This window comes from Sturnira hondurensis, unplaced genomic scaffold (assembly GCF_014824575.4).
Source record: "Sturnira hondurensis isolate 20B ecotype Veracruz unplaced genomic scaffold, ASM1482457v3 Scaffold0002840, whole genome shotgun sequence".
Lineage (NCBI taxonomy): Eukaryota > Metazoa > Chordata > Mammalia > Chiroptera > Phyllostomidae > Sturnira > Sturnira hondurensis.
In genome coordinates this window covers 3,875,053-3,900,106 of record NW_028075471.1, presented here as the reverse complement: position 1 = coordinate 3,900,106, position 25,054 = coordinate 3,875,053, and the positions used below count along the sequence as shown (strand labels likewise).

At 38.0% G+C, this 25,054-nt stretch overlaps 2 protein-coding genes across 5 annotated transcripts in view; one reads left to right on the top strand and one right to left on the bottom strand.

Annotated features, from left to right (window-relative positions):
• The window catches only part of APPL1 (adaptor protein, phosphotyrosine interacting with PH domain and leucine zipper 1), a 35,358-nt gene extending 27,319 nt beyond the window's left edge, over positions 1-8,039 (bottom strand). Inside the window, exons 1-3 of one of the 2 annotated variants that reach the window (XM_037040725.1) lie at positions 7,855-8,039; positions 2,109-2,207; positions 501-560 (exon numbers count right to left, since the gene is read on the bottom strand). In XM_037040725.1, the coding sequence (XP_036896620.1) occupies positions 501-560; positions 2,109-2,207; positions 7,855-7,908 (213 nt within the window). In that variant the 5' untranslated portion in view covers positions 7,909-8,039. The remainder of the gene's footprint in view (positions 1-500; positions 561-2,108; positions 2,208-7,854) is intronic. The other variant, XM_037040726.1, reaches the window with a different exon arrangement.
• Positions 8,040-8,184: 145 nt separating this feature from the next.
• Positions 8,185-21,053, top strand: HESX1 (HESX homeobox 1). Of its 3 annotated transcripts, XM_037040724.1 has the most exons (6): positions 8,185-8,906; positions 9,378-9,429; positions 18,015-18,097; positions 18,610-18,809; positions 19,021-19,122; positions 19,219-21,053. In XM_037040724.1, exons 2-6 carry the CDS (start codon positions 9,395-9,397, stop codon positions 19,315-19,317), a joined length of 519 nt encoding a protein of 172 aa, XP_036896619.1. In that variant the 5' UTR covers positions 8,185-8,906; positions 9,378-9,394; the 3' UTR covers positions 19,318-21,053. The 3 variants fall into 3 exon arrangements, with proteins under 3 accessions (XP_036896619.1, XP_036896617.1, XP_036896618.1); XM_037040722.1 differs by lacking the exon at positions 8,185-8,906 and having other exon boundaries at positions 9,376-9,429; positions 17,818-18,097; XM_037040723.1 differs by lacking the exon at positions 8,185-8,906 and having other exon boundaries at positions 17,830-18,097.
• The last annotated feature ends 4,001 nt before the right edge of the window (positions 21,054-25,054 follow it).

Here is a 25,054-nt window from a genome sequence, read left to right as displayed (position 1 = left end):
GAGTTGGTGTTTAGCTCTAATTTCTCCAATAACCGGCTGTGTAACTTAAGCAAGCCTCAGTTTCCTCACTTGTAAAAACGAGATAAATTAGATAACCTCTGTATCTACCATTAAATCATTAAAATTAGATATATGTGCTATAATGGAATTTCAATGGCATATCAAAATTAACATCTATGAAATCAAAAAAGCTTAGGATTCTTGAGAAATTCTACTTAACTATACAAATACTGTATCACTGCATATTTTAAATTATGCTTTTAAAACTTTCACATACAGTCCTGGCTGATATAGCTCAGTGGATTGAGCGCAAGCCTGCGAACCACACAATCGTGGTTCAATTCCCAGTCAGGGCACATCCCTGGGTTGCAGGCCAGTTCCCAGCAGGGGACTCACGATAGGCAACCATACATTGATATTTCTCTCCTTCTCTCCTTCCCTTCCCCTCTAAAGATAAATAAATAAATAAATGTTTTTAAAAAAACTTTCATATACAGTACCTGTTTTTCATATTCTTTTAAAAGTTTTGAAGTCAGGTGTGTTGCTGCACTTAACTCATTCTATAAAAAAAGATTAATTCAAATTAACACAATAACACAATACTACTGATAAGAAAAAAGTTTTAAACTGAAGATACCTACGCCATTTTTATTTATCACTTAACATAAACACAGTACAAAACGTTCTCTAAACCCCTCACTAAATCAAGGAAAAGGGAATTGCCATTAAAGCACTTTAAAGGGATACTCAAACCAGGAAGTACACACCATCAAGGAATTCAGCAGTGTTCCCAGTGTTTGCTTGTTTTTAACTGATAAAATTAAGCAGTAATTTTATATTAAATTAAATATTGTTAAAGCTTTAAAGCTAGGAGTAAACTGTACATATCTTAGCAAAATCTTAAGAGATTCTAATTGACAACTTATTATCTCTCTCTCTAGATGCTATTACTAAACCATGATAAGCGTTTAATAACACAGAACCAAAATTCGGTCCACCCAGTCATAAAATATAGCAACAGAGCCATATGAAAGAAATATTTTTAATTTAAAGGGGTTTTCTTCAGTGATGACTATAATGACTAAAACAAAAGATTTCTTTTACATATCAATGTGTGGTCAGAAATCAAATCCTGAGAGACCAATCAGAAGAAAAAAAACAAAACAAAACAACTATCACAACAACTTTAAAGTACATAATGAAAATGTGAGTCCAGAAGGAGAGAAAATTAGAAAGAGAAAAAAATAAGTATACTTAATTAATCCCAAAGAAAATTTATTATAGAAGCCACGTTGTTGTTAATGCTTATAATTAAGTTTCATAAACAAAGCCTCAAATCTTGTTCCTGTTCAACAAAAAATCTAGTCATTTCTATTTTCTTAAATTCATCTCCTGTGTTCCACAGCTACATCTAATTTTTATCACCTTTTATTAACTAGATAAAAGGAAATTTCTTTCAAATCCTCTGGAAAGAAACCAGGATTTTCAAATCCTTGAAAAGGGGAGGAAACATTCCATAAAATTAAAAGCAAGGTTAGAGAAAATGGGTAACAACATAGGGTTTCCAGACAAATCTTAGGCAAAGGTTATTATCAGTAAGTTTCAATTAAGGAAGTCCTTACTGGGTTGGAGGAGAAAGGGCAGGATGCTTCAATCTTCTTAATTTTTGTGGTACTACAAACTATACATTAGAATTGAAATGTGAACTCTGTACAAAACAGTTAATGTTCATTCATCCATTCAACAAGTATTTGTTCCTATGAGCCCAGGTCAGGGCTAGGCACCAGTAAACCAGACAGACACTTACCTCTGTCCTCATGGGCTTAAAGATTTATTTTTTTTTCTTAATAGAAATATGTTCATTGATTTTAGAGAGAAAGGAAGGTGGGGGAGAGAAAGAGAAACAATGATGTGACAGAGAAACACCAGTCAGCAGCCTCCCATTTGGGTGCCGACCAGGCTCCAAAGGGGTCAATCAGCAAACTAGGCATGCGCCCTGACTAGAAATTAAACTGTCAAACTCCTGGTGCATGGGATGATACCCCAACTGAGCCAGGACTAAAGATTTATTTTTAAAAAGCAATGAGTCAGCCTTTAACTTTTTTTACCTGTGCATCATAAATCCGATGCATAGCTTGATACAACTGGTTCATATAGTTGGAAATAGCTGTAGCATCTTCTTCAAATACACCCAGTAAAGACCTTGTCTGTATAAAATAAAAGCAGTAAGTTTATATTAACCATTATATAAATCAAATGGAATTTTTTCTAAAGAAAAATCATAGAATATTAGTGCTCTAATTAATCTCAGCTTTAATATATTTTCTCTCTTTTGATAGTAATACTAAGATGTTGGGATTCTTTGTTCTCAATTTCACATCATTAAAACGGAGGGATTTTCCAAATATATCACATGAACCTTAGGAGAAACAACAAATATATATTTTTATGAAGTAAAAAGTCTGTAATTAAACTAAGACAAATCAACAGAAATGTTCAAGGCCAGATTAACAGTATACCATGTAAAAATATTTTAAATGTCTTATTTTGAGGTAACTTAGTATGATTATTTATTTTTCTCCATGGTACCTGCTATGAGTGCCAAGCCCCTCCCCATCCTAATCCAGAAATAATATCATAGTGCCTCTCTCCAACATGGCCTGTACAACAGTAACTATGGATCTGAACAGACACTTCTCCAAGGAGGACACAGGGCCTAGAGACATATGAAAGGATGTTCAGCATCACCAGCTATCAGAGAGATGCAAATTAAAACCACAATGAGATATCACTTCACCCTAGTCAGAATGGCTGTCATTAATAAATCAACAAACAACAAGTGCTGGTGAGGATGTGGAGAAAAGGGAACCCTGCTGCACTGTTGGTGGGAATGCAGACTGGTGTAGCCACCGTGGAAAACAATATGGAATTTTCTCAGAAAAGTAAAAATGGAATTGCTTTTTGACTTAAGCAATTCTCCTGCTGGGATTACATCCTAAGAGCCCTGAAACACCAATCCAAAAGAACCTATGCACCACAATGTTCATAGCAGCACAATTTACACAGCCAAGTGCTAGAAACAGCCTCAGTGCCCATCAGTAGATGAGTGGGTCAAAAAACTGTGGTACATTTACACAATGGAATACTACATAGTAGAAAGAAAGAAGGAACTCCTACCTTTCACAACAGCATGGATGGAACTGGAGAATATTATGCTAAGTGAAATAAGCCAGGCAGTGAAAGACAAAATACCGTATGATCTCACCTATAAAAGGAACCTAATGAACAAAACAAGCAAATGAGCAAAATAGAACCAAAGGCATGGAAACAAGGAACAGACTGACAACAACCAGAGGGGAAGGGAGAGAGGGATAAGGGTAGAAAAAGGGGGAAGGAACTAGTCAAGGAACATGTATGAATGAACCATGGACAGGGACAACGGCGGCGGGGGGGGGGGGGGGACTGACTGTGGGAGCAGGGCCAGGAGGAGGAGCTCAAAGGGGTAAAAACTGGGACAACTGTAATAGGACAACAATAAAATATTTAATAAATGAAGTTAACTATGTTTTTCTGAGTGTAAAATTTACTGTTATTTTTTTTCTTTACACACTTCATTGTTAGGCTATTTTTTTCAATGAGCATGTAAATATGTTCATTTTAAGGAGAAAAACTTGTAGGTAAATATTAAAACTGTCCATAAAAAAGTATGAGAGATAAGGAAATTCAGCATATCAAGGCAAAGTATGCTCACCTTGTTATATCTCAAAAGCAGGGAAGAATTAAAATACCAAAAATTATTACCCAAACTAAAGCTTAAAATCTAAAAGACCTTGTATTTTTATTCTACAAAGCTCAACCTTAAGGGCTGCCTTCTAGGCGTTGGGAAGGTAGCTCGGATGGTTACAGCATGTTCCTGACAAGGTAGCGGGTTTGATCCCTGTTAGGGAACATACAAGAATCAACCAACAAATGATTAAATAAGTGGTACAACAAACTGATGTTTCTCTCTCTCTAAAAACATCAATTTTAAAAACTCTGGCTTTAAAAAAATCAATTTATTCCTTAGCTTCCTATTTTCAGAAGAGGAAGCTAAGTGAATATGGTTTCATTTTAAGAACAAAATCGTTATGCCAGTATAGAAAGTCCACATTCTCAGTCTTCTACTTCCCCATGCCCCAGGGATTTAGATCTGACGGAATCTTTTTATTTCCTAGCTGTAGTGCCCTACTCCCACCTCTCAAAGTGCTATTTTAAGATGTGATAAGAAAAGCATCAAGAAATCTTGTTAGACAGAATTTTATATATAATGCCCATATAAACATAAAAAGAAAACACAAGCAGCATAAATTTAATGTAATCCTAAAATTTCTTCACAAAGTTAACTCTTGTGAGTCACTTTTTGACACAAGAGTTATCCATGTCCATATTTTCTCACCCAATACTATTCTGTGCCATGAAATGACAAATATTTGTTAGAAGCACTCCACTTTTGTCCCCAACACAGGGTGGAGCAAAAGTAAGTTTATAGTTGTGAGTATGTGAAATGGTTTATTTTTGTATTATTATTTATTAATTATTGTATTTTACATAAGAACTGTAAAACTTTTACTCCACCCTGCATTTTCTTACATTGTCATCAGATACCCATTCTGCAATATTTTTAAAGTTTTATTTATTGATTTTAGAGAAAGGAAGGAGGAGGGGGAGAGAAACACATCAATTTGTTGTTCTACTTATTTATGCATTCATTGGTTGACTGACTGTGCCATGACTGGGGATTGAACCCACAACCTTGGTGCATGGGGATGATGCTAGAATCAACTTAGCCACCCAGCCAGGGCTCAGCAAGTTTTGATGGTGGCACTTGCTTCATCTCACAAGGTGTCAAAGGAATACTTTCAAACAACAGACAGGACTGATAATGCTTCAAGCTGTTGTTACATTGATTTGTTGGGTGAACACTTAGAGGTCACACTTGGCCAGTTATGCCACTAGGAGAAACAACCAAGTGTGTACATTGGCAAGCAATTACAAGTAAAACATCATCAGTTGTAAGGGGGCTCCATAATAGATAACAAAGAGTTGAAAAAGTGAGGAAAAAAGTGTAATAATCTATGATATTACAAAGAAAGAAGCCACCGTTTGTGATTGGAGTTTGTCTTCACAGTTCTAGAATAGATGAATAATCATGAATAAGATATTTATCTACATATAAAATCAATTAATATCTGTTCTTACTAATTAGGAAGTTTCATTTTGTTTCTGATTTTCAAAATACTATATAAGGATAGATAAGGCATTTAGTGTATTCTTAAGATTTTTTGCCTCAATAGATGATCTTTTGCAGAATGTGTTGTTTGGACAAGGTAATTCTACAAACATTTATGTTTGATCTGCTGGATTTGAACTTGCAGATTCCTCCCTAATTTAATAGTTTCTATAAATCAAAACTAAAAAAAGAATATGTGTAATTCAGGATAGCTTTTCATGACTCCTTGTCTCTAATTTTTTTACATGGCAACTGGCAGGCTTTTTAAAAATGATTAGTACTAAATGATCTAATAAAAACTTTTATCAGGAGCTTTAAAAGTTTCCATACCCTTTGTTACTTGGCTTCTTGGACTATCCTAGTCTAAATGAAAACAAAAATTTATGCACAAAAGCATGAATCTCAGCCCTATATACAAAGCTAAATTTGGGGAAAAACTCTGAAAGTCCAATAGGACAACTACTAAGTCAGTTAAGGAAACATGCAGCCTTTAAATTCTTTTATTCAGAATGTAATATGTGAAGGTACTCAAGCCATGTTAAATTAAAGCTAAAAAGTTGTATGCACAATATCATCTTGATTATACTAAAATGTGTAAGAGAAAAAAATTAGGAAAAAAGGAAGCAAACAAGGTTAACAAGGTTTGCTGTTGGGTACATGGCACATAGCTGCTTTTCTTTCTGTATTTCCATTTTTTCTGAAGTAAATATTTTTATAACCAGTTACAAAAATAAAAACATTTACTATCTGTAACAGTGGTGGTTCAGAGAAGTTGAGTAATTTTCCCTAAAGCTGAAGGGACTAAGTGGCAGTGAAGATTAAAACCCATATATCCTGAATCCCAGATCCAGGAATTTCCATTCTGCCATAGGTTCTCCCTCAGAATTACTTCCAAGTGTCTTTCCTTTTCAAATCCCAGTTGTCACCAACTAATTTTCCTAAAATAAATGTTATCTAGTTCAAGACCACTGATATTACTTTTAGAAAATGAAGTATCAATGTGGATATTTCATTAAAAATTACTGTAAAACTAACACTAATGTAGCACATTCTTGTAAAAAAATTAAAAATCTGATGTTCAGGTTGTAAACTAACTGTGTGAAAAGTTCAAGAAATGAGCCAAGAGATTATATCCTCCTCACAAATCAGGGCTAGGGCACTCTACAACCCATCCTGAGCTATGTATCATCTTTATGGACTATAAAAATCAAGCTGGTAAAAGAGTAAGGCAGACTTAGATAATAAAAAAGTAAAAGGATAAAGTGCACTTGACCAATACAGCCCACAAAATTTTTGCAAGATGTCTGAAACAAATATAGCTGATAACTTTACCCTGCAGACGTTAATAATCTGAACTGGCTATTCTAGCTGTCAAATAAGCCAAGATGTGGGTTTCTCTTAAAGTATAGGATGATAAGAGTACATTACCAACAAGCAACTGGCCTGTGAAGATAACTTTAAGCATGGGAAAAAAACAAATCAATTCCACAATTAGAGCCCAATTTCAATTTGGCACAAATCCATGGCAGACATGCAACCCAGGAAAGGGGGATCTAACTCTTCTTCCCGTCATTTTGAGGTCATATTAAATGCCAAGACATATGAAATACGTGTAACTGTAGTTCCGCATGAACATTTCAGAACACTGTCTTCTTCATTCTAAGTGGTAACCAAACATCAAGATGTTCAGCATCTCGGTCTTAAATAGCTTAAATTATTGTACAAGATAGACTTGAGGCTGAAGTTTCTCTGCCAGTTACAGCCCCACCACGCTTTTAATATCGCTGATTTCATTCTTTAGTACTAAAAATGTAACAACTGATTGTTTTCCTAGATTGTCTTAAGCTAAAGCAATCACATCAGCATCATTCCCAAAGCGCAAAATACAGAACACAGGGCTTTTATTTTGATGAGTTTATTAGGGGCAAGTCTGCAAAGAGTAGCACGGCACTCGTGGAACAGCAAAGGCGCCGTCCATCACACTCCGTGCACAGCTCGAGTGACAGCGGCTACAGTCACGGCCACGACCCTGGGCACACAATGCGGGTAGACTCTGGAATCAAGATGAGCTTTCCCGATGACCCACTACAGCGTCCAGTGAACAGTCTCTCAGCATCTCCCCAAGAAAAACTACCCATCTCCTTCCCTAGCTTACACAGAAATTATCACATAAGTCAATTCGGTTCTTTCTCCTGCATTTTCTCCGAAGAGGTTTTCGGGGAGAAAATTCCAGGATCGGGATTTACCACCTCACATCACGGTGATAAAAATGCACCTTTAGTCAAATTTTTTAAAAAAAGAAGCAGGAGCCCCGCGCACATACTGACCGCCGACCGGGCCCACCGGCGAAGGCGACCGCCGACTTCCCAGACCCTGCGCGCAGCTCTTGGCCTAGCAGCGCGTGCCCACGCGAGCCGCGGACCGGGCTCAGCCTCAGTGGCTCTGGGGACGCACGCCGCGGGTGAGGGCACAGGGTAGCGGCGCCCACCTGGGCCGGGGTGGGCACCTGCGGCCGCGACGACGTCAGGCCTGAGGTCGGCCCGCCTCGCTCCTTCCCTCGCTGCCCGCCGCCACACGCATCTTACCTGCGGGCTGTCCTCCAGCGTCTCCTCGATGGGCAGCTTGTCTATCCCCGGCATCGTGGCTGAGGGAGGGCAGCGGCCGGAGACGAGGCGGCCGCCCACAGCTACCACCCCAACCCACCTTCTCTTACTAGGTCCGCCGCCGTCCCCGCCCGCGCAGACCTCGCCTAGAGCCCGGCGGTCTGGCGGGAAATCCCGCCCCCCTGGTATCGCTGCTCCGCCTCCTGGCGCTCTCATTGGCTGGCGGTGATGCCTATCAGCGCGGCGGTGTTGACCGGGAGGTTCCTTCGCCTCCCGGAGCATCTCGGCGTGCTCCGGCCTCGAGGGCTGGAAAGCGGTGTTGCCTACTTAGAGCAAGCACCTACCGCGCGCGTGCGCGCGTCCGCCTTTGATCGTAAATTGTAGGGGGCCGTCTCCCATCGCGTGCGTCTCTGGGAACCAGAACCTGGAGTCAGAACCGCACTGGGGAATTTGGAGCCGTTTTACTTTTCCTTCAACATTTTTTCCTCAGACCATGGAAGAAGCCCTAATGCTGTAGCCTCCCTCCCCGAAGCCTCCAGTCTACCCCCTCCAGCAAAATGACGCTGGGTAACGCAGAGATCTGTGGGATCCGAAGTTGCACCGTTAACAGGGCTTTCCCGTGAATTCGTGGACAGTAGACTCGAAATTATTTTTTCTGGGCACTTGGGTATCAGGATATTCAGCTTAAAACATGTGACTTTGTTGCCAATTCATTCTTACCTGCTCTTGAAGGACTAACATGCTACTGTTTAGACTTCCATATTTCTTTTAAATCACGAAGGAAAATATATTTTAAAAATCAGGATACACTAGTTAATTGTGTTGGTAACTGATTAGCATTTCTGTTTGATCAGAAAGTTTTGGAAGAAACTTTAAATAGCTTCTTCAGCCTCTAATTTTACAGTGAAGAAAAATAAAGCTCTACTACTCGAACTTGGTCTGGATTAGAACTCCTGCATCATTGTCCATCTTTCTCAACCTGACGCTGCCTCGTTTATTTCTCTGAAGACAGAAGCTTTCGTTACAGATAAAAGGCAAGTTGTTAGTGTCTTCTAAAAATCTAGCCATTAATCGTACCATTCCATCCCATTTTCATTCAAGAAATACAAGAAATGCTGAATAAAGATTATTATTTAACCTGGTTCCACAGCTACATTGGAACAAATCCAGATACAGTAACTGGAGTGAAAGTCACGTCTTTTCAACTAAAATGCTACATTTTTCCCACAATCTCTTGAAGAATGGTAAATTGGATTTTTAATCCTTTACCAGGTAGACTTGCAGTAGTTTCACAGAATATTATCCTTAGTGTTACAAGCTTTAAATAAAAGCCCTGCCCTTAGATTGTTTATAAACTAGTCACCCTCTGGAAGAGATCTTTAGTTTTTGAAAGGTGTTTGGAGTCCATTCTTACCCAGTTTTGCTGGTTCCCAGCTGCTTAGGTGTACCCCCAACATCTACAGATCCCAGCAACCTAAGTTTGTTCTTCGATATTTCTTTCTCATTCTGGGGGCACAGTGGCATGCAACCTGGCTCTAAGGAAGGAAGACTTTCAAGGTAAGTGACCTTGCTTGAACTGTGATGTAGATAAATAAGTGAAGAAAAGAAAGTAGCAATTGATAAGAATGAAGAGTATGTGAAAAGTAAAAATAAAGTGTAAGAAAAAGGAGTAATTCTGTGGTGTTACTGAAGGAATTTGGCCAGTTGGCCAAACCAAATAGTTCCACTGAAAAATTGTACTAGGTATCTGAATTTTCTGGGTGGAGTATTATCATCAAGTTAAACGGTTTCCTCCTTTGTATGTTATGTGCTTCTAAACTGTATTTTTATAAAGGATTCTCAAGAGGCTATTATATTATCAGGGAGGGACAAGGAATTCTTACTAAGCTCTACTTAAAAAATGAAACAAACAAGAACAAGTTGACAGTTAATTATCACTTTTTAATGGACTCACCTTAAGTGATAATACAACTGTTGTCTTACATTTTTTTAAAAAAATTATTGATTGATTTTAGAGGTAGTTTAGTCAAATTATAAAACAAGAAAGAATCTTAAAAGACCTATTTGGATCCTGTATCTTTAGACTGCTGTGTACTCTGCTCACCCAAAAAGATGATTACATTTTCTGTTTTAAAATATCTCTAAAGCTGCAAAATTAGTCTCCTTTGACAACCAATTTAAGTTAAATCAACCTAAATTGTATACAGTTGACCCAGCTCAGTTCCGTTTAGACAGGAAATGAGACTTGTTCAGAGAGAATGCCTCAGGGGTTACTGGAGACTCACATGTGGGTAGCATACTAAAAACTTTGGGCAGCTGGTTAACTTTATGGTCGGCAAGGCAGGATTAAACAACATTCACCAAAGAATTCTTTGAGACATTTCACACGTATAATTCAGTGAGATGTTTCACACATGTAATTTACAATAAAAGGACATAAAACCCTGTAAATAAATTTGTTAAATTATTAGTCTTATAAAATTATGTTTGGTCTTATAATTAGGTTTTTACATGATACTCCTTGAAGTCCTAGTCTGTGGTCTACAATAGGAAAGAGCCCAACAACACAAATGACGCTGGTGCTTTACTTTTCAAAATTATCCCACTAGGTTTTACAACTCATCTGGAGAAGGTTGTTTTAGAATACAGTTTTCTTAGCACAGCTGAGTAAGATTCTGATGCTGGAGGTCAGAAGTCAGGTGGGAGTTGCCCAAGGTGAGTCAAAGCAAGTAATCCTCAAAGCACATATTGAAAAACTCTATCCAAATTGGAGATTAATCATTTCCCTTTCCCAAGCAACCTTGTATTTTTGAAAATTTAGGGTCAAGTAAACATTTAGGAAAGGAGTCCTAGGTCCCAGGAGGATAGCGAGAGGGTCACCATTTCCAGAATCACCTGGAAAGTATGGGAAGCCTCCGGCCCACAAATATCCCCTGAAAGACCAAATAAATCTGAAATTCTGAAGAATTAATACTCTTTTTAAAAGTATAATGTGTAATGCAAATAATTCTGGATGTTACTTAATAAATCACTTTTTAATGGACTCACTTTAACAGATAATTCAATTGTTTTCTTAAATTTTAAAAAAGATTTTATTTATTATTTATTTTTAGAGATGGGGGAAGGAAGAGAAACACTGACGTGTGATAGAAACATCAATTGGTTGCCTCTCATATACCCTCAACTGGGGGCCTGGCTCCCAACCCAGGCACGTGCCCTGACCAGGAATTGAACCAGCAACCCTTTGGTGTCCAGGTCAGCACTCAATCCACTGAGCTACACCAGCCAGGGCCCTCAATTGTTTTCTTAACATGCAGCTGAGATTAACTAAATTCAAAAAATGAGCATATTAAATGGTAATTTAGAAAATTGAGTCACTTTCATCCACCTGAAAACATCAGAACCAGTGGTCAAGTAGGGGGAAGCTTTGGGCAATTTGAGTGTAGAATCAAAAGTTCTGAGGAGCAAATTTCAAAAGGAGGTAGATGGGCAGCAAGAACCAGAAGATTCTTCACTGTGCCACTGCAAATCATCCTCTGGCTTTGACCTTGATTATGATACTGCTTTTTCTCTTTGCCACAGCATCCTCGGAATGCAAGGCAAATTCTGTAACTCGCTCCTTCCTTCCTTTCTTTTTGAGAGAGAGCAGGGGAGGGAGAAAGAGTGGAAGAGAAGCATCAATGTGAGAAAGACCAGTTGGTTGCCTCCGGTACCCACCTGAATAGGGACTGAACTCACAACCTTTTGGTATACAGAATGCTGCTCCAACCAACTGAGCTACCTGGCCAGGGCAATCCTGATGCTATTTTAAACAACACTACCATTACCCCTGCTAGTGTTTTATCATTTTGACTTAGGGGCTTTTATGGTCAAAACCAAAAAAATTTAAATCAATAAATATGTATTTTGATACTCGGGAGAACAGTTGTAGGTACCAAAACAGCAAAGTCTATTACCCTGTTTTTGGTTTTGGGCAGTGGGGAGGGAAGATGCCCTAAGGTTGAAGGACATAGAACTTCATGACACTCCTGGTCCCACAAGAATTCTGGGGCAAGTCGGTAGAGAAGAGGTTGCCCTCAGAGGTGTCAGAATATTTCATACTGTTTAATCATTGAAAACATTTAATTTTTTAAGGATTTTTAAATATTTTTATTTATTTATTTTTAGAGAGAGGGGACTGGAAGGAGAAAGATCAATGTGTGGTTGCCTGTCTTGTGTCCCCTACTAGGGACCTGGCCTGCAACCCAGGCATGTGCCCTGACTGGGAATTGAACTGCGACCTTTTGCTTCACAGGTCCGTGCTCAATCCACTGAGCTACACCAGCCAGGGTGAAAACATTTTAATTTTTACAGAGCCACAGAGGCCAGTTTAAAAATAATAATAAAACCAAGAATTTGATTAAACCATGTCTAATGCAAATAAATCTCAGGGTTAATCAGCATGTTCTTTCAAGAACACTAGGTGGTGCTATAAATTTAGTTTTGAGATTTAAAGTACTACCTCAGGAAATGGTTGTCTTCATTCAACAAATATTTACCAGGTGATGAACAAGATATTTAAAAAATTTCTACCCTTGTGGAGCTACAGTTTAGTGGGGATTGTAAGGTGAAAGAGAAGTGATAAAAATAAGTCTTATTAGAACTACAGTATATTAGAAAGTGGTAAGTGCTATAGAAAATAGAACAGGGAATGGGGTGAAGGGGCAGTTGCAATTTTGACTTTTTTTTAAATCCTCACCCAAGGATACTTTTTCACTGCTTTAAGAGAAAGAGAAAGGGAGAGAGACAGACATCGATGTGAGAGAGAAACATCAATCCGCTGTCTCCCACATGCACCTGGACCTGGGATGGAACTGCAACCCAGGTTTATTCCCAAATCGAAACCACAACCTAGGTACGTGCCCTGACGGGAAATCAGACTCCCTATCTGTGGTATATGGGATGACACTCCAGCTACCTGAGCCACACTGGCCAGGGCAGCAGTTGTGATTGTAAATAGGTTCATCAGGGTAGGTTTCATTGACGAGAGAGCTGCTCTGGCCATGGTAGCTCAATGTTTCTCCTGTCAATGTTTCTCTATCTCTCTTCCTCTCTCTCTAAAAATCTAAAAAAAGACAGAGAGAGGAGACATCTGAACAAAAACTTAAAGTAAACCATGGGAACTTGTGGGGAGAAAGCATTCCAGGTAGGGGAACCACTAGGGCAGAGGCCCTAAGCCTTAAGGCAGGAACTGTCTGGCCTGTTTCAAGAATTGCATAGGGACCGGGGTGCCAGGAGGGAGGAAGAAAATGTCAGATTGTGTGAAACCTTGAGGTCTATTGTGAGGACTTTGACTTTACTGGTTTGGGTTAAACACACCTTTAATAGAAGTTGTAATTTGATCCCTGGCTGGTGTGACTCAGTGGATTGAGCACAGGCCTGCAAACCAAAGGGTCACCAATTCAGTTCCCAGTCGGGGCAGATGCCTGGGTTGTGGGCTGGAGAGGCAACATCAATGATGTTTTTCTCTCCATCATTCTCCCTACCTTCTCCTCTTTCTAAAAATAAATAAATAAGTAAGTAAAGTCTTTTTTAAAAAGTTGTAATTTGAAACAAATGGTGAGGAAGCTGAATTAATTAGTGATATGAGGCATCATAAATTATGGCAAATGAACAGTGTCGATAGTAAACTTGGTAGTTTGTGAGCATTTTTTATCATAATTATAATCACACCCCACAAAATTAATATGAATTACTATCTTCTTGATCATAAGTTTCTTGAGGACAGAAATCATTTCATTTCCTGGTACCCAGTGTACCCCTGATATGTGGTGGAGTTCAATAAATGTTTGTTATGATTGAAAAGTTTGTTCTTAAACTGGTAAGACCCATAATATTTATTCCCTAGAAACAATGTTATAAATACGAATTAGGTTCTCCCATTTAGTCTGCAGTGGTTAGATTAAATGGCGCTGAAGTAAAGGCCTGAGCCCCTCAGAGCCTTTTTTTCCCTTTATTGTTATTGTTGACACTATTGCAGATTTCCCCATTGCCCATCCCTGTGCCCCCTTCTAAACTGTTTTATCTTTGAATATTGAATCTGGAGAGAACCTAAGTCTAATTTAGCCTAGCCCTGTGTTGTCTGTTCTCACTGTCAATCTGGGGAGGACATAAGAACAAGGACTAGATTCGGTGGGAGTGTTCATTATAAAGATTTCTCAGAAGGAAATATGCACCAAAAAATGTACTTCCAAAGAACATTTTCCATGGAGATACTGCATGTGTGCTAATATGCAAGGTGCAAGGTGTATGTGCAAGGTGTTTGTTGCCATAATGCATTATAGTAAAAAAAAAATTGGAGACAGCCCTAAGTACCCATTATCAGGGGTGTTGTTCAGTAAATTATGGTTCATTCACTTGATGTTTAGCACCAAGCAACTGTTGAAGAATGAAGATAGAGCTACATATACTGACGTTGTGTATAGGATGGGGGTGGGAGGGTTGTGAACCACATGGCAGAACAATATTGGATATTGGATATTGTTATCCATGTGGATAAAAATGTGTGGATAACAATATCCAATCTGGATATTGTTATCCATGTGGATAAAAATGTGTCTGTGTGCATCCACGTATTTATGTGAAGGCCTTTTAACAAGACAGCAAGGAAGGAAGGGCACTAAACTGCTAGTAGTAGTAACCAGTGGGTTGGGGAGTAAAAATGGTAGAATTGAAGAAGACCATCATATTTTACTCTATTATTATGGTATTGAATGAATATTTTTTAAAATAAAAATGCGTTTGGCCCTGGCTGGTGTAGCTCAGTGGATTGAGTGCGGGCCTGCGAACCAGACGATCGAGGTTCGATTCCCAGTCAGGGCACATACCTGGGTTGCAGGCCAGTTTCCAGCAGGGGCCAGTTCCCAGCAGGGGATGCACAAGAAGCAACCATACATTGATATTTCTCTTCCTCTCTCCTTCCCTTCCACTCTAAAGATAAATAAATGAATATTTTTAAAAAATGCGTTTGTGTTTCAAATGAGTTTATATCAGTTTTTAAAATCTAGGGCCTGCTATGTGCAAAGCACTACATTTTACTGAAAACAATTTTAAGTGATTTGGAAATGTAAGAATATGAAACTGTGCTCTTGAGATTTGAGAACAAAGGCTGGAAGTATTAAGTATTTTTAAATACTATAAATAAAGTGAACTTATTCAGTAAACCTTTATTTAGTATCTCCTGTGTGACAGGCACTGTGATGGGTGCTGGGAGAGATAGAAGTGTTTTTAAAACCGTCTGAACTCTCTCAAACCTTGTGAACCCTGGAAAGATACAGTGTCTCAAGTAACAACAATGGAAAGACAGAGTTCCACAGGTGTGAATTGTTTCACATGACTCAGGATTTTTAAATTTTAAACTCAGATTTTTTAAATGAATCCTCCATCTCACTTTGTATGAAATTTTAGTACAGAATGCCATAATGCCTTCTAATTTGTGGATTACCCTGGAGTGATATATAAGTGTTTCATAGAAAACTGAGAGTACTTTACACACTAAAAGCCAGACGGGAGGGGGTGCTGAGGGCAGGGTGAAAAAGGTGAAGGGATTAAGAAGTACAAATTGGTAGTTACAAAATAGTCATAGGATGTAAAGTACAGCATAGGGAATATAGTCATTAATATTAAAATAACCATGTATGGTACTAGGAAGGTATGGAAATATCAAGGGGAACACTTTGTAAAGTATATGATTGTCCAGTATGCTGTACACCAGAAACTAAAACAAATTAATACTGAATGTAAACTTACCTGAAAAAAATTTTAAAACAATGGCAATAATAGTAATCCCACAGCATTTACATTCCCTGTCCAATTTACGTATGTCCTCTTCCTAGTCCCATCTATCCATCTATTTGTTTATTTGTTCATACAACAAATATTTATTGAATATCTGTTTTGGCATTCCTCTAGGAGACACTCAGTGTATTGTAGGAAGAAATAAACTATTTTATTTTAGAAAACATGTTTTAACATTTAAAAATACTGATGGTCTCAAATAAAACAGTGTAAATCCTATGAGAAAGTAAGGTACAGTGTCATTAGAGCTTTACTTCTTGCATTTCTTTGTTATTAGGCTCACACTGTGAGCATTGTGATTATATGGTTGATTTATAAAAATCTCTGCCAAAACGTCTAAGACATTGGGCATTTTTCCTGATGTTAATGACTTGGGACTTCATTGTAATACACAATTAGAAAATAAATTATCAAAATCTGGGTGGCCCTGGCCTGTGTGGCTCAGTTGGCCTCTTCCCACAAGGTGGGAAAAGGGTCTCAGTGAGGCCTCTTCCCACCTTGTGCATTTGTGATACGGCTTATCTGGCTTACCTGTTGCCCTTTATCATTCTTTGAACTGATTAATGTATGAAATAATGTACTTATTTATTTACTATTGTTTATTGTCTGTCTTTCCACCTCCACCCCACCCAGCACCACGGTGAGCTTTATGAGGGCGAGGATCCTATTCTATTTATTCTGGTATGGAATAGGTGTTCAGCCAATTGTGGAATGAATGGATGGATGAATGAATAAATGTTTCAAAAGAGAGAAAAGAATCTGGGAAGGGCATAAATTATGTCTTCCTACAAGTCTTCCCAGATTAAGGTCTCCCCCATTTTTGTACAGAAACCTCCATGAGGTATAAGTGTTTACTACTTTATTCATTCTCAGCATGGCTTTACTTGTATATCCATACACACATCCTGAGTGTGCTTGTTGATGTTTTGTGTGTGAATCTTTTGGTCACTCTAGAGCTTGCATAGGAATTTAGCTTAATATTTATGACACCATGCTAGGACAGAATCTGATGAGGTTGAGCTCCATTTTGTAAAGGCTATTTCCTGAATGAGCAGAGACTACTTTTCCTGAAGAAAGTCTGGTAGCTGTTTGAAAGCCTGGTAAAGCTCATCACTGAATTTCTTGTCAGGAAGGTACTGGAAGAAATGTTGCAGTAGAATACAGGAACTAAAGGTATCATACTTTTTGCTGAGAGTGGACACTTCCAAATCTTTCCAATTAGCAGCTGTATTTGTCTTTCAATTTCAAGTTTTCTTAGGTTTACAAAATTAAAGCATTCTGTTCTTGATTATTTTTTACAAACCTATTGTCTTCATGGAAACCTCCAGTGCCTCAGAGAATTTTTCTTTAAAAATACAGTACACTGTATTCTTTGAAATAACTGTGGTAAGAAATTCTCTTTAGGTTGAAGTCATGCTTTTAAATTGCTTGGGGATGGTTCAGTGTGAATCTTCATATAAACTTGTATCTCTCTCATTTAAAACAAAAAATGAAAGAAGGGAATTATCTTATTAATTATTTAAAATACTTGGTGCAACTGTTCCTTGTGCATTAATCCAAGTACTTGGAACAATTACACTCAGTGTTAATAATATTGCCAACCTTTTCCAGTATGCTGCACTCCAAATACTATTGTTTTCATTGACAGCGTTTACTATTATATATGCATATGAAAAGCAGGCATTTTCATCAGAATTATCGTAATAGCATTAAGAGATTATTACTTTTTCCAATTTCCTTGGAAGAAAATTCAGTTAAATTAGATTATTTATTACTTGACTGCTTTCCTATCTTGCCTGTATGTTTAGGTAACTGGAATCCGTGAAAGTATAAACTTCAGAATAAAAAGCATGATTTTATACATTAATGATTTCAAATAAAAGAGAAGTGCTAGTTTGTGCATCACTTCTTTCAAGAAAGTTAAGTCTGTGTTCTGCTTAGCAGAGATAACACTTTTGTCCCTGTAGGTGGCCCCCCTGGTGTAGCCATTAGTTGCTAATTACTTGCAAACAAATAAACAATTAACTCCTAAAGCTGCTGGCTGGGTATTCATTGACATGCTAAAACTTTCTAAGACAGGATTTTTAATTAGTGACGTTATAAATCCAGCCCCCTTGTCAGCGGATCCCTAAGGTGAACTGCAGGAAGATCCTAGCCCTGTTTGTGTGGGTGCAGAGCCAGCCAAGAGGTGCACAGAGGCCAGAGCTGTTGACCTGTGCAGCCCCCATGAGGAAGTCTCCTAGCCTTCAGGAAGGTGCTCAGCTTGGGGAAAGCAAACCCTCGCCCTGCTCCTTTTCAATTGAAAGCATTTTAGGATTGGACCAGAAGAAAGACTGTGTTCCATCCATGAAACCCCACAGGCCCTGGGCAGACACCTGCAGCTCCTCAGGTATGCTTAATTTTTTAAACTCTTTATTTCTTTTGCATGGTTTAATTCAGCCTTTAATTTTATACTACTGCATACTATAGAGTTAGAAAGAAACTGCAGTTTCATCCAGTTACATTACGGAGCTATCTAAGATTTTTAATGCCTCCAGCTGAGTCCTATGGGAAATAAAAAGAGTATCAGCCATGAATCCAAGTGGGTATAGCATGCACTCCCGGGAAATGCCAAGCACTTGCGTTTACTTCAGAAGATCTCTGTTTATTTGACACATCAGATATTGTCTTTTCTCACCGACATTGAGAAATATAAATGACATTCAGAGGCCAAAATGTTCTCTAGCACCAAGGCAGGATCTTCACTTTTTGTTTGCTTTTTGGTTGATGAGAGGTCGGTTCGCTTGTGAAATCCAGAAAAATGCCACTAGGAAAATTAAAGACAAGGTCCTGAAATTCTTACAGAACTTTGTGGAATACAGGATTGGACATCTAAGATGGGGTTCATTTTTCTGTTTTTAGGGAAAGATTTTAACCTGTGTCTACCAGTCCCGAGCCTTCCTAATGGGATCTTACTCCCTTGTACCATGGATTACCCAGTGCCAGAAGAAAGAGTTTTGAAATATGAAAATTACTTTACAGCCTCAGAAAGACTGTCTTTGAAAAGAGAGTTGAGTTGGTATAGAGGCAGAAGACCAAGAACTGCTTTTACTCAAAACCAGGTGGGAAGTTTTTTCAACTAATAATGATATTACAGAGGCTTTAACAACTGACACCCTGTTGAGCAAAAGCCTATTCACTTGGGATTTCAATTTAGGCCTTATTAATGAAACAATAGGATGTATCGTTTTTAACAGTTTCTGGATAGTCCAAGTCCATTTTTTATGATATATCAAGATTCAACATTTTAAATAACTATTTCCTTATTCTTAGATTGAAGTGTTGGAAAATGTCTTTAGAGTAAACTGCTATCCTGGCATTGATATCAGAGAAGACTTAGCTCAAAAATTGAATCTAGAAGAAGACAGAATCCAGGTAATTTTCAAATTTAGTTATTATTCCTGATGATTGAAATGTTAAGAATAATGAAATAATGTTTCTGAGATCTATTTCATTTCTCCTTAACTTCAGATCTGGTTCCAAAATCGACGTGCAAAACTGAGGAGGTCCCACAGAGAATCACAGTTTGTAATGGCAAAAAAAAATTTCAACACAAATTTCTTGGAATAGATAAAAAACTAAACATGTGAAATTATCTTCCAATTGCAGAACATGAAGAATGAATGGAAATATCAAGTTTTAAAAGTGTGTTCTTTTGTGCATTTAATCTGAATATTGTCATTTTTCTGAAAATATAATGTAAATAATTACTATTATACCATGGTACCTATTATACTTGGGCACTTTTAAATACAAAAGCCCTTTTCTATGTATTTTAATAAACATTTTCAGAAAAAGCCAGCTATTTTTTAAGTGAGCAAATTTAATCTAATAAATTAGTTTGCTAAAATCAGTAAGCTCATGACTATGTGGCTCCACAAACTGGATTATGTTTACAAACTACTTTAAGTAAAATAATCTGAAGAATAGCACAGAGGTGTGATTTGTTTCAGTTAGTTTCCTTCAAATGCATTTTGAAACCTGATTATGCTTTAATATATTATAGATTATTTATTCATAAATCTTTAGTTCCTCTTGACTTCTGGCATAAAGAAGTGAGAATTTTTCACCATATATCAGTACAAATCCTTATAGATTGCCAGTGTAAGCTTTTTTTTTTAAGCAAAGGCATTATACCAAAGTAGAAATATCAAACTATCGGTCGTTATATTCATACCACTGGTACTACATTGCACAAAGGAATTGAGCAATGTAAATGCAATTTAAAATATTTTTCTAGGTTATTTAATGCCGTACTTTAATTTCACTCATTAAAGTGACAATGATCATTTGGCTTATATCTATTTCTAGTGTAATGACTTCCAATCAGCTATATATTTTGTTACAAGTAATATGTTGACCGAGAAGGTGAGATAACTGACCTGCCTTGTGTATGTGCTCTAACATAGTTGCTGGATATAATCAGGGCACTTTCTGGGACAAAAACTATGTATTTTCTTTGCATTTCCCATTGTACCTATCAATTAAAGACACAAATAGGATTAAGTAGCATCACAAGAAAGGAGTCCTACCACTGGAAATCTGGGTATTTGTTTTCTAGTTAATTAATGGAAGGCCAAAGTGGGTGTTCTTTTTGAAATGTTAGCTTGAGGGCTCTGACTTTGTCTCCTGAAAGCCTATTTCAGCTTTGCCTATCTGAATTGAATTCTTCCTTGCTTCCTTTTTCTTTATTTTCTATTCTGTCCTTTACCCTTCCATAGCTAACCGGAGTAGGAGGTTCTTACTGATTTTTTTTCTTTTTTCTTTCCTTTTTTCCTATTGCATGAGAAAGCCTAGAGGGAGTTTGCATATTATCTCTGAGGAAAAGTAGCATGACTCGGATTTTGAAGCTTTTTAAAATCATTTACTGAGAGCACATGTGGTGGCCGAAAGCTGTGTCCCCAGCAACAAGCTGTTTCACTGTTGGTGAGATGGAGAGGGGTAGGAGGAAAGAAGGGGCCCAACGGTAGTAAGTGGAAGATGACCAGAGGCATTAAATGTTTTCCAAGGAACACTCTGCTGTCGTACTGGGCCACTTTTCCAATATAAAGAGCTGCTTTCATTCATATAAAATTTGAAGCACCAGGAGCTTTCTTTCCTCATTATTGGGTTCTCGTGAAATTATATTAAGTTGGAGGACCAAAAGTCACGAGGAGTCGGTTGGAGGGAAAAGTGTCACATGATGTGTAAGCCTTTTCAAATAGCCTTTTACTTTAATCCCAAATGCCGCGTTTACATACTGTGAAAAATTCAAGCAATATAAAAATAGAGTGAAATCTTCCTCAGATCTCATCTTTCACAGATAACCATCATTAAACATTTTATAGATCTTGTGTAAAAGAGTATGTACATATGTGTACACACACACATATATATATATACATAGATACACAAATGCATACATATTTGTTGTTGCTGTTATTTTTTAAAATATCACACTTGGTATTCTGTGCATCTTTCTGACATCTTGTCATGTCATACATATAGCTCTGTCTTTCTTGATGTTTGCTTAGTTTGGAAAAAGATTTCAAGTCCTGTACATAACAAACTATTCCATAATATTAATACTAATAAATAAATACGTTTGAAATAGTACTTTTCACAAATGGAGATCTTCAAAGAATAATCATTGTTTATCTAGAATTTTTCTAAAGTTAAACCTAATCCCCAAATCCCTGAGGAGTGTGAGGATTTTGTATAAAATTATAGACATTAGTAAAAAATTAAATAGCATCATATACATTCATCAATGACTAGTAATGCACTTACATTTTTTTAAATTATAAAAAATGGTTACATCTATAAAATGGTGAGGGAGGAAATGTCTAGATAATGTCTAGAATACTACTATCTCGGTTTTTCTCAGTGCAATTTAATGTAACTGATTTGTGTGGCTCTAAAACTCAATTTTGTGCCCTGGCTGGTGTAGCTCAGTGGATTGAGTGCGGGCCTGTGAACCACATGATCGTGGTTCGATTCCCAGTCAGGGCACATGCCTGGGTTGCAGGCCAGTTCCTGGCAGGGGACACACCAGAGGCAACCATACATTGATATTTCTCTCCCTCTCTCCTTCCCTTCCCTTCTAAAGATAAATAAATAAAATCTTAAAAAAAATAAAAATAAAATTTTTTTTAAAATTCAATTTTGTCCATAATTGGAATGAGTTGTATTTGTTTCATTATATTCATAACGAATCTGTTATAATAAAAATGATGCCTTTATAACTGAAACAACAGAAATCAGAAAAATTTAAATACTAGAATTTATAATGTTAAATAACTATAAGTATAATTACACATCCTTTTATATTTTCAGATTAATAACTCTACCATTAAATATTGTGAATTTAGTCTATAATATGTAAGAAGCAAGATAATATGCAAAATCAATAGTGTATCTCCCCTAAAATCATTTCCAAAAACCTAAAAGATAAAGGCTGATCTTGTTAAAAGAAATAACGATTCAGTAACTTTTGTTATCAGTTATGATTGATAGTAATTTGAAAAGGATATGTGTATATTCAGGAGGAAAAGCTGGACTTCAACTTCGAGGAAAAATCAAATGTGATGACAGTGGAAATGAAAACACAAGGTAGAATTATCTTTCCCTGAAAACACACGGTCCCTAATCCACAGCTTATCTCTGCTCCTGTAATTCCAAGCCTTTGTCTCCATTAATACCCGAGACAAGATGAACAGTAGTACAAATCAAACTAATGCAGTCAGGCTAATACCTGGAGCATCTCTATTATCTGACCACTGCCTGAATAAGGTTATTTGGTCTCCGGTAATGGCATTTGTCTTTTGTAAAGCCAGCCAGACAAAGCCAATGACTAAAGAAAGAGGCTGGTGGAAACAATGGATGTGTGTGCTGGTGGTCAACTTTTCAGTTAATCAGTGTTAATAGCTGCTTTCACCCCCTGCAACTTATCATGGATCACTAGAGTGGCATAAATCCCCCATTACCACACCCAACAAATAGCATCAACCTGGGCCTAGTGCTTTCTTCTAAAGCCAGGGAGCTATGTGCTCGTCCATTTACTTGATGTGGAACCCGAATCAGAGTATGACAGATGGTGACTTGCTATGTCCATTTCACTGAGCCCCACAGGATTAAAAACCCTTCCACAGTAGAAGTACTGGAGCCAAGGCATCTCTTAGTGGCTTCCACCACTCCTCATCCCATTAGATTCACCCTTTCCCATTTTCCTCTCTCCTATTTTTTTAAAAATTTCAACCCCTTTCCTTTTCTTTTGCTAATCCCTTGGCAAGCTTGTTGATACCAACAGGTATTACTGAGTTCCACAAATGAACCCCCAGCCTAAAAAGTTTGTTGCTTATTTTCTGTCTGGTAAAGTGACCAACATTTAGAAACTTCTGTTTCTGTTCTCTTCCCGCAGGTCACCTAAGGTGGCCTAGTGGGCCATATCCTTTATTTAGTGTTTTCTTATTGGGTGGTTTCAGTGAAATAAATGATACCTGTTCTATAGTATCATGTTCTATAGTATCATAGAACCATGCACCTATTATATCTGGTATTAGGCAAGAAATTGTGTAACAATGGGTTCCTTTTATAAGGCGCAACCTCTACCTGATGTATATTTATGGATTTGTTTTGAGCCACCACACTGCTCTTCCTTGATCTCTCAAGTTCAAGTCAAAAAGTAGTGATTAGAGGCAGCCTAGCAATGCAGTCCAAAGATCAGGCTAGAGTCTGGTCCCCTGGGTTCAAACCCCAGTGACTGCTGGACTTTGGGTCTATTATTCAGCCTTTTTGAGACTTTGTTTCCTCATCTATAAAATGGGGATAATAATAGGACCTATTTCATAGAATTGTTGGGTGAATTATAATAAAGATAATATGCTAGGGAACATACAAGTAAAGGAAGTTGTCTAGAACAATGTTGTCGTGTCTGGAACAATGTGTGGCACAGAGTGTGTTTTCAATCAACATGTTGAACATATGAAAACAGTTCTTGGTCTCTAGATGTTCAACATATGATACAGAGAAAAGTCTATTCAGCGCTTATCCAACAAATATTTATGGTGTCTGCCACGAGCCAGTCACCCTGTGAGACTCTGGAGAGAGAGGGGTGAACCAAGGGCTCTGCTGTATCAGGACGTTTTATGCCCAGGACCTAGCACAGTCATGGAACACAGTTGGCCCGCAATAGATGGTAAATGAAATGAATAAAACAGTAAGAAAATAACATGGGGGCCCTGGCTGGTATGGCTCAGTGGTTGAGTGCCGGCCTGCACACCAAGTGGTCACCAGTTCAATTCCCAGTCTGGGACTCATGCCTGGGTTGTGGGCCAGGTCCCTAGTGGGGGGCACATGGGAGGCAACCACATATTGATGTTTCTCTCCTTCCCTTTCTCCCTCCCTTTTCCTTCTAGAAATAAACAAAATCTTTAAAAAATAAAACATATCGCTTCACACAGTTTCCTTTAAAAAAAGAAAATGACACAGGGGAGTATTAATTAAGGACTAAATTAATGTGTGTAGATTGTCAGGACTACTAAAGGCCATAGGAGAAGAAGGCTCAGAGACATGTAAAGACTAGTTCTCAACTTGTTGCCTCTACATAGGTGGGTCTGGGGACAGGCTAAGGTTTAATGTGGGCAGAAACCAAGTGTTGGTGAAAGGGCAGCCCAGATAAGGGAACAGGTGAGAAGACTTGGAAACTGGATAGCAAGAATCGTGGCCTCCCCAGCATGGCAGGCACCTGTTGGCAGGGCCAACTGCATGAGTGTGCAGCCCATGCAGTTACACAGAGCACTGTGCTCGGAAGGGTCTGCCTTTGGTTCAGTGCTCTATTATTCCCATTTTGAAATTCAATCATTTTGACCATGGGAACCCATATCTTTATTTTACTTTATTTTTATTTTATATCCTCACCTGAGGATGTTTATTGATTTCAGAGAGAGAGAGAGAGGAAGGAAGAGAGGGAGATGGCGATAGGCTGCCTCCCATATGTTCCCGAACTAGGGGTCAAACCCACAAACTAGGTATGTGCCCTGACCAGGGAGTGGACCCACAACCTTTTGTTGTACAGGACAGTTCTCCAACCAACCAAATTACCTGGCTAGGGCTGCAACTCACATTTTCATTACTAGGAGATGTACATTAGAGAAAAACATTAAAACTATGTTAACAGGCATTATCAAAGACAGGGGCACAGGTAAACAAGGCTTACCTCCTAGCACAGCCACAGCAAAAATCATCATTAGACTGCAAAACAGCTAACGCTCAGAACTGTCAGCAAATCGAGATGTGTGGAAGTACAACAACCAATGAATTAAAGAAG

Bases quoted from the DNA above. Each gene is read 5' to 3' on its own strand.
- HESX1 (XM_037040722.1), top strand. From the start codon at position 17,935: ATGAGGAAGTCTCCTAGCCTTCAGGAAGGTGCTCAGCTTGGGGAAAGC. The intron at 18,098-18,609 runs GTATGCTTAATT...TTCTGTTTTTAG, and splicing joins AGACACCTGCAGCTCCTCAG to GGAAAGATTTTAACCTGTGT. The intron at 19,123-19,218 runs GTAATTTTCAAA...CCTTAACTTCAG, and splicing joins TAGAAGAAGACAGAATCCAG to ATCTGGTTCCAAAATCGACG.